Source organism: Filicampus tigris, chromosome 1, assembly GCF_054856515.1.
Source record: "Filicampus tigris isolate MCC_2025a chromosome 1, RoL_Ftig_1.0, whole genome shotgun sequence".
NCBI classification, from domain to species: domain Eukaryota; kingdom Metazoa; phylum Chordata; class Actinopteri; order Syngnathiformes; family Syngnathidae; genus Filicampus; species Filicampus tigris.
In genome coordinates, this window is record NC_141217.1 from 35,117,351 (window position 1) to 35,126,496 (window position 9,146).

General features: G+C 41.4%; 1 protein-coding gene and 1 long non-coding RNA gene across 3 annotated transcripts in view; one reads left to right on the forward strand and one right to left on the reverse strand.

Annotated features, from left to right (window-relative positions):
- Positions 1–9,091, forward strand: part of trim25l (tripartite motif containing 25, like) — a 9,419-nt gene extending 328 nt beyond the window's left edge. Inside the window, exons 1-16 of one of the 2 annotated variants that reach the window (XM_086036458.1) lie at positions 1–329; positions 1,224–1,319; positions 1,986–2,219; positions 2,306–2,465; positions 2,820–2,849; positions 2,943–2,978; positions 3,059–3,109; positions 3,190–3,243; positions 3,331–3,372; positions 3,456–3,521; positions 4,664–4,852; positions 5,329–5,409; positions 5,498–5,536; positions 5,614–5,676; positions 6,639–6,704; positions 8,117–9,091. The exon at positions 1–329 is cut by the window's left edge and continues 328 nt beyond it. In XM_086036458.1, the coding sequence (XP_085892584.1) occupies positions 1–329; positions 1,224–1,319; positions 1,986–2,219; positions 2,306–2,465; positions 2,820–2,849; positions 2,943–2,978; positions 3,059–3,109; positions 3,190–3,243; positions 3,331–3,372; positions 3,456–3,521; positions 4,664–4,852; positions 5,329–5,409; positions 5,498–5,536; positions 5,614–5,676; positions 6,639–6,704; positions 8,117–8,691 (2,111 nt within the window). In that variant the 3' untranslated portion in view covers positions 8,692–9,091. The remainder of the gene's footprint in view (positions 330–1,223; positions 1,320–1,985; positions 2,220–2,305; positions 2,466–2,819; positions 2,850–2,942; positions 2,979–3,058; positions 3,110–3,189; positions 3,244–3,330; positions 3,373–3,455; positions 3,522–4,663; positions 4,853–5,328; positions 5,410–5,497; positions 5,537–5,613; positions 5,677–6,638; positions 6,705–8,116) is intronic. The other variant, XM_086036449.1, reaches the window with a different exon arrangement.
- LOC147153801 (uncharacterized) lies at positions 2,243–3,801 on the reverse strand. The gene is made up of 3 exons (XR_015087553.1): positions 3,768–3,801; positions 3,402–3,446; positions 2,243–2,407 (listed from the first exon to the last, which is right to left on the reverse strand). It is a non-coding gene; the product is annotated as an uncharacterized LOC147153801 (long non-coding RNA).
- Positions 9,092–9,146: the final 55 nt, after the last annotated feature.

Genomic DNA, 9,146 nt, shown 5'->3' on the forward strand with positions numbered 1-9,146 from the left:
AATTGAGAACGCAAAGAAATCTGCCCTCCTCGGCAGTACAGTGCGACCTGTGCAAAGGAGAGCAGAGGGCAGCGGTCAAGACCTGCCTGGTGTGTATGAGTTCGTACTGCGAGAACCACCTGAAACCTCACCAGACCACCAAGGCCCTAAAAGAGCACGAGTTGATCGCGCCGACAGGCAACTTGGCTGAGAAGATCTGCACCCAGCACAAGTACCTGCAGGAGTTCTTCTGCCGCCAGTGTAAGGTGTTCATCTGTTGGCTGTGCACAAGCAACCAGCACAAAGGTCACGAGAGCGTGTCCACCAAGGCTGAACGCGTGGACAAAGAGGTGAGGCTGAAGCGTTAAAAATGCCAATGACTTTTCTTGATTAGAATTGTTTCTTCAAAGGTTTTGTGTCCAGGGAACCCCGACTGGGGAGAAGAAAATGCCAATGACAGATAACCATCAGGTGTACCCCTAAATGTCATACGAATACAAAAAATAATAAATTAAAAAAGGCCATTTTTTGGAGAAAGAAAAGTCAATGTTACAATGATCAAGTAATATTATCTAGAGGAAAAAGTTGTGTTGTGAGAATTGTTTTTTCAAGCGCAAAAAATAAAGAAATCACCGACATCAAAGACACATTTTGTCAGGAAAATAAGCATTTGACTAGAATAAAATCAAGATTACATTATAATGTTATGATATTAAATTCAAAGTTTAATAGAGAAAAAAAATAACAACACAGGTGAATTTTAAAAAATACTTTCTATATATTATACCTTTTATTCTGGAAAAGACGCCTTTATTCTCTATAAATGCAACTTTTGTACTCGACAGAAATAGGAATTTATTCCTGCAATAATACGCTTATCGTACATACAGGGACGTCAGATTTGTTTGATGGGTACGTCACAGACATATCGACGCTTTCATTTGGCCAGAGCTAATGTAGGGATTACTGACTGGTTTAGTATGTTCGTTTTATTGGCATGCCATCTTTGAGCCATTGTTCAAATGATACAAACGCAGTCATTTGAAATGAATATGCGAACCCCCGAGGTACGGCTCCCCGACCACTATTTTGAGAACCACTGGATTTAGGACTCCCGGGCGTTTGCATAGTCACCAGCCTGATTGACCACATTCCTAAAGACGTTCCTGTTCATTTATCACACTCCTCTTCTTTATTACGGCGTCTGACTGATGTCACTGGTTGTCCTATTCTCTCAACTGCAGAAATCGCTTTCCGAAATGCAGGCAGAAAATCAGAAGAAGCTCAAAGATAGACAGCAGGAGCTGAAGGACATGAAGAAAATGATGGACGGGATGAAGGTAAGAGCTGGTTAACCCTGCCCCCATCCGCCACACTCATCACGGGTTCTGGGTTTGTGTTCTGTCCATTTACACCGCGATTTTGATGTTTATTTAGGATGTAATTCCACTTTCAGCCAGCAGGTGGCGGCACCCCATTGTGTTTAACACTGTAAGCTTTGAAAGAAAAAAAAGAGTGAAAACAGGAAGTATTCCAAACCCAGCCTCGCTTTTGCTGACGATCTTAGAAAGTGATTATTGAATGTCTCAATCCTCTCCCATCCTGCGTTTTATGCCTACAGAGAGCAATAACTGCAAGATCATTTTTCGTTTCACGTTTCTTAGTTTGGAGGGAATAAAGGGATTTGTTTACTGTAGACGCAGACGGATTGGTGCATCGTTACACTGCACACTATTTTTGTCTTATCCATTGCTCTTGCCGTCTCTTAAATATGTGTTTTTAAATGTTTTTGTCTTATTTTAAAGTATGTACAAAGACCTTTAAAAACAATTGCCGTAAATGCTATAAAAACGTGCCAGGGGAGTATTTAAATATGGTATTTGTGTTTCTTGTAAAAGTTCGAGAACCACTAGCCTAGGGTCTTGAGTTGCCCCCAACATGACTGTCGTAACTGATGGGGGTGTCAATCACGCTTGTACTGGGACTGACTCACGCTACACGCGCAGCGCTCTGCAGAGCGCGTTCACAGCGACTCCGAGAAGGTCCTGTTGGAGTTCCAGCGCTCGGTGGAGAGACTCCAGGAACTGTTAGAGGAGTTGCTGGATGAGGTCGGCCGGGAGAAGATGGGACAGGCCCAGGAGGTGACTGATAGTCTGGAGGCGGAAATCAAGGAGCTAAAGAGGAGGGAGACTCAGATGAAGGACCTTTCTCAAAGCGAGGACCACATCTACTACCTGAAGGTTTGCCGTCGACTTACTGTAGGCCCAAGGCGAGGTTCTCTGCTTTGAAAAGCCAATTTAATTAGGAGTCACACAATTCCTTTCAGATGTATGAAACAATGTGCAGTCCACTCGAGTCGGGAGACCTTCCGGCTGTGCAGGTCAACCACGACGCTTCCTTTGACCCGGTGCGGGATACCATCCTAGACCTAAGGGAGCGATTGGAGGACTTGTGCAACTTGGAGCTGGGCAAGATCACCAAACAAGGTGTGGGTGAAATACAAATTTGATTGAAAAACCTCAAATGTAAATAATTTATTGAAATGTAAATAGTGAACTGCTATCTGAAGTAATCATATAACACTTTTCAGTTCAATTGAGACAGTCAATTTAAATACTTGAGAGGGAGAGAGAGAGAGAGAGAGAGAGAGAGAGACAGAGACAGAGAAACAGAAGTATTCAAAGTTTTAACTATTTAATGGAAGTGGAAATCAACATTAACATTTTAGTTATTCATTTCATTGACATCCATCCATTTCTTTTAAATGTGTGTCTTGGGAACGTGAGAGGAAGCCAGAGTATCCACAGACTTTTGACCATGTTTGTCTTCCCTATTTGCAGTCAATGAAACAACGTTATTCACACTGGGTGGTAAGAATCGAATCTTTTCATTTGAAAATACAGCAATAAAGGTCACAGCGGTGGGCGAACTAATGGATTCTGTGTTTTTTTGTTGTTGTCAAGCAACCAATCGTAATCAGAGAGGTGGCCTCTTAAAATGTGAGTTTTGTTCTGCATGTTCAAAGAACAACGACAACATCAACATTACAATGACCAAAATCAACTTTTTCCATCTCCAGTATTTTCTGCTCTGGGATCACGCAACTCGAACCCAAACAACCGTTCAGCTGGTATGCCCTAATAATAATAATAATAATAATAATAATAATAATAATAATAATAATAATAATGATAATAAATGACTTTGCAGGCTCAACACCAAGTATCTCAGTTACATCGCGAAGTACCGACAGACGAGGACTGGGTAAGGATATTCACCAAACGCACAGTTTGTGTACCATGGGCAAAAAGCGCTCCCTAGTGTTCAAATCTGAAACTATTTTCACTGCAGGCTTTAGAGGTCAAGATGTGAGGAGTAGAGACACGTCACGAGGTGAGTGTTATTCATTTGAAAACGCTAACCTGAACACGTCGCCGTCAGCCGCTGTAGTGGATCATGCCTCCTTCCTGTTGCAGAGGTTGCTCAGAGGTCACCCAGGCCATGGGACAGACGGAGACGAGAAGAAAGAGAGTCAAGTACAGGTACTGTAGGTTTTAAAATGGTATTCATTAAATTCCCAACAGCCTGCTGTCTTCATTTGTATCGTGTGTGTGTGGATCTTAGTTGTTTTTTTTTGTGTCCTATCAGTTTTCAGCCTCTTTGCGTTGCTAGCTATATCAATCTGATCTGCCCAGTGCCTTCAGAATCAGTGCTCATGTCTAGTATCGTCATAATTACATAAAATATAGTATTTGTATACCAAGCACACCCTATACATTTTTTCCTACCTGTTTTGCAAAGCACCCAAAATGAATCCGCGAACCGTTTTTGTGTCCTGACCCAGCAGTTGACAATCACTGATTCAAACCATACTAGCCGATTTGTTAACCAATCACATTTCAAATTCGTCCTCAAAAGGCCAGACCGCTGGCCCTGGATGATGTCAGCATTTTTCCATCCTCTAATTGGTTGGTCAGAGCAAATCTTGTTACAGCCAAGGACTATAACAAAACTGATCCGCACACATTGAAACGTTTAACAATCAGTATCTCTGGTGAGTACGATGTATTTTATTCCAACACACAATGTATGTATTTATGTTTTTGTCAGGTTATCAGATAAATATGGATTCTAGACTGCTGTATAAAATGATATTGGGTTATATTAAGAGGTGGTTTGGGTCAGTTAAGAACTTAGTGAAGGCCCAGGTACAACATTTTTAGGGGCCCAAACAAACGCCTGTAAAATTTGAATTAAAAAAGGCCCACGGGCACACGTATTACCAAAAAACATGATTTTTGGTGGACACGTCAGTCATGAGAGGACAAATGCCAAATGACCAAAAAGTCTCAAGTACCAATGCTTGAAACTGAACAATAAGTCTGCTGTTTTGGTTTGAAGCAGCCATTTTGGGAGTTTTTGGGAGACATGATAGATCTACTTTCATGTCAGCCGAAAAGCAAGTTCTACCATACCAAGCAGATACGTTAAAAAAAAAAAAAAAAAAAAGCTACAAGTAAGCCATACCAGAACAAAGGATTTTTACTTGAACACTTCCCCCCACTACAGGGAAACATTTACATGTGAATTCTGAGGTTGAAATGTCTAGCTACCTGGTAACTTGAAAAAGGGTTAGGGTTGGGGTTGTTTTATTACTTTTGTTCATCGCTACCATTGTCAACAGCACGGGAGACCAACCTCAGACCCATCCCCAGAGCTAGCCCCACCCCCAGCCCGACTCCAAGCAGGAGAGAATCCCCGTCTCTGTGGAGCAGGTCCAGTCAGAGTCAGGGTGTCCCCGCTGCTGCCACTCCCGCCCCAGTGAGCCCGAACCCTACCCAGACTCTTGCTCCCGTGCCAGCATCCACTGGAGGTACAGGTCTGACGTCAATAATCGCATGATTAATACTTAATCAATGTTTCTGAGAAAAGTGTATCTTTGCAGTTACTGACTTTGCAGGCGCAGTTCTCGCATCCGTGTCAAGGTGTTCTCTGACTTCAGTATAACTTCTGTCCCTTATACTTGTAGTATTTACAATGAATTCTTATGCTGTGCTACTCTTTCTCTGTTTCGAGTTGCCCCCGTGATACTTAAAAGACCAACATGGGCATTTTTTTGTCTGCGGGAATCTGATTCAAAATATGATGTGTATTTCTGAATATAATATATAATCTTTTAAATAATATTGTTTTGCCTTTTGGGTCATTTTGGGGAAAAGTCAAACATTTTCTGACATTTTCAGGGTGAAAAAAAAAAGAAGACATTTATGGTATTTTGACTTGTGTCAAATTTGACCCCAAAAGTACCGACGAGTTAACAAAACACATTTTCCTCTCTTGTTTGATCAGCTTTTAGTCGCATGTCATCTATCAGCAGCATTTTCCGGTCCCGTCGTGGCAACACACCTGTAGCTGCCGCATCGTTTGCAGGCACGTGACCTTAGACTCCTCCTTTCATTCTTGCTGATGCAACATTCTAAGTCACATTCTAATCATGCAATGTCATGCTCATGCTTAGCAGCGGGGCTGTCAACTGTGTCTGAAGCACCAGCGGAAGGTAAGATACAGTAGCTTGGCAAAATATACGTTCATCAATTGAATGGAACGCTGCTGAATCCTGTTTGGTCATTACAGTGAACCCCGGTCTGTTCTTGGACTCCCCCACACCCACTGCCAATAATCCCGGTTTCCCTGCATGTGAGTGAAATGACAAATACATACTGTATTTACTGTATTATGTATATACTGTATACTAGTTATATTTCTAATTAAATATGCCCAACTTTACCATCAACTGTACATTTTTTTTTGTTTTGTTTGTTTTATCATATATTTTGTGGTGTTTGGCGCAGCCCCCTACACGGGCAGCAGAAGAACAAATATTAAAAAAAAAAATACTGGTTAATGAATCCTTTACAATTGAATACAGAAATGTGCACTCTACCAAATTAATTTTAGTATTAATCAAATTTCAGTAACAAGGCTTCAAATCAAATCAGTATCAGTAAAGTTTGGGCTCAAGACGACATTCTAGCTGTGTTAGCTGCTATGCTAACTGGTCAAGAACAATATTCACCATATCATAAAAAAGAAAAACTTTTATATATTTGATATTAAATTGTCTTTTTCTAATATTATTAGTAACGGTGTTTGATTGGTTTGCGCAAGACACTCCATTATGGCTGACAATGTTTTTATAGAGGAGAGCACTTACTTTACTTAGGTCTACCCTTGGTCAGATCCGTTTTTTTTCTCAACTCAAGTTGTGCCTCTCAAATTACACATAACCCCGTGACTACATCCCTACACATTTGTTTGTGATAAAACAAAATAGCAACAACATTGTCAAGGGAGCCATACTTTATTTATTTTGTCAAGGTGGTCATCAAGATGGAGAGACAAGAGAAAAAAAAAGCTATACAGAGGTCTTATTTCTAAATGGAGTGTCATATTTTTGTAAACTATTGTAACACTATATGTAATGTGATGTGAACCTCAACATAGCGCGATAGGATTCATGGGAAAATACAAAATATACTGGAATAACGATTCACTAATATTGCACATAAAAGTTAAGCAATGTGCCAGAAAAGTAAAATCTGTTTAACTACATTGTGGTCACCCACAGTTTTTGCTGACCTCTTATGTTTTTCTGCCAGTAAGAGAAATCAGCCTTGACAGCATCCAGGCTCCAGAACCGAGGGCAAGAGAGGAGTTCCTGCAATGTAAGTCTCATTTGTACCTGCTGATATATCCACAACACGGGTATTTTGAAGAACCACCCTAAATCTTGTAAATTTGTCATCATTCATTGCTTTTTCGGTCACAGAAAATAACTTTTGGAGCCAACTTTGGCCATGGTGAAGAATTTGTGTGTAGATGGTAAAGCCAGCATGTTCTCCTTTGTATGATATCACAGGTGTTGTTTTACAAAAAAGTCTTGGTAACTTGAGATATTGTATAAGGGTAGAAAAGAGTGCCCATTTTCAGAAGTTAAGTGACTTCCTTTCATTAATTCCAGCTGCCTTCACTGGTACCTTAGTAAGGATATAACTATTTTTTTAAATACAATAAAATACAGTGCACAATTCGTTCCGGGGCTACAACTCGCAACACTCGTATGGCAAATAATCTTTCCCTATTGAACTGGATGGAAAAGCAATTTCATCTGTTCAGCTTCCCAAAGAAAACGACAACAAAAAATTGCAATGGAATAAGAAAAATAGCACTCTATGACATTAAACTTGATAAAAAAAATTTAAAAAAGACATAGAGCTCCACTCTCCTGGAAACTCGGCTCCTCTCTCAGCTTCTCATTGCGGCAGTAACATTAACCATTCTTTACATAGGATAAAGAATTTATGCCTGTGAGTTTTTGTTTCATCTGCCTCCATTTGTTGCGGCACCATTTGTGTTCAGATATCTCGAGTTGAGATCGTATGTTAGCATTAAGCTAGCGGAGGCTATGCAGTTGTTTCAAATACACAATGTGTAATTGTCTTTGTTTTATGTGTGGTTAGGCTTCAGTTGAGAGTTCCAATAAATATCCGGAAGCAGGGGCGGAGCCATGGGCGGGCCTGGGTGTGCGCAGGCCCATCCAGATTGACAGACCGCCCACCCAGTGAGATTCATGAAAAAATATATACTTTAAATTTTTTTTTAGTCAAGAGGATTGTGCTCAGTGAAAGAAATATTCAGGCCCACCCATTAGCAACGTTCTGGCTCCGCCCCTGACTGGAAGTCTCTTTTTTTGAAAAATATTTACTTATGTTATCTGCCAAACTGCTGCTTGATGTGAAGAGAGTTGAGTTCGCTGCTGCTACCAATACATACGGTGGTTGTATTTCAAGTTTTTCTTCACAGGCCAGAGCAAAAAAAAAAAAAAATGCTGATATCTCGAAAACTCGTAAATCAGGTCATTTGTATGTCAAGGAATCCTTGCACAGAAAAATAATCTAAGGTTTCAAAATAAAAAGGTACAAGAATCCTCCATTCCGCAAGACCAAGCAGTCTAGGTGGATGTTAAAAAAAAATAGGACGGGATGATGGATAATAAGCACTTTATGGACTGCGCAAAGAACGAGCAACTGAAAGTGAATGATAGATTTGTATCATTTTGTCTCTCTCTTTCTTGTAGATTCCGTCAACTTCACCCTTGATCCAAACAGCGCCCACCGTCGCCTGGTTCTCTCCGAGGGCAACACCAAAGCAACCCTGCAAGGGGAAATGGCGCCCTATCCGGACACCCCCCAACGTTTTGACGGCTGGACCCAGGTCATGTGCGGGACCCCGCTCTATTCCCAGCGTTCCTATTGGGAGGTGGAGTGGCGAGGCCGAGGCTCGTCCATGGGCGTGGCGTACGGCTCACTGAGCAGGAAGGGCTCGGACGCCAGGGCGGGAATCGGCTACAACGCCCAGTCGTGGACGCTGGAGCTCTCCGACACCTGCTGCGCTGCGCTGCACGACAACGGGAAGAGGGACATACCGGTCACCTACTCCCCCCGTCTGGGCATCTTCGTGGATTTGTCCGCGGGAACGCTGACGTTCTATGGCGTGGCCGAGAGCATGACGCACCTTCACACATTCCGGGCAAACTTTACGCAGCCCCTCTACGCTGTCTTTGGGGTGGGCAGCGGAGTCGGAGTGGGTTTGGACTTTGCACTTGGACAGTTCAGCTCCACCTCTGACAGCATCAGGCTGTGTCCCATGTGAGGACGGACAGAGCAAAAGATCTTTTGTTTCTTTGTTGTTGTTAATGATTGTGTCGACAATGAACCCTTTCATGCATAGTGGACAGCTATTTAAAAGTTGCTTTCGCCTATATTAATGAATCTAAATTAAAAAATATATATTTTTAACCCTTTCATGCATTATGATTTAATATTATTTAAAATAGAAATATATTTTTTACTTTAATTAATATAGGCGGAAGCAACTTTTGAATAGCTGTCCACTGTAGTGCCCACTTTGCATGAAAGGGTTAACCATTTATTTCATGTACCCAGTTGAGCAGGGCTGTCATTACATATTTACCCCTGCATTTGATTGTTAATATGTCGTTTCTATGATGTTACTGGATAAAGTTAAAGTTGGCATCAACACATACTGTCAATGAATGCGAGCAGTCCATTGTATCCATATATATTTTCCCCTATCAAATTCAGCGG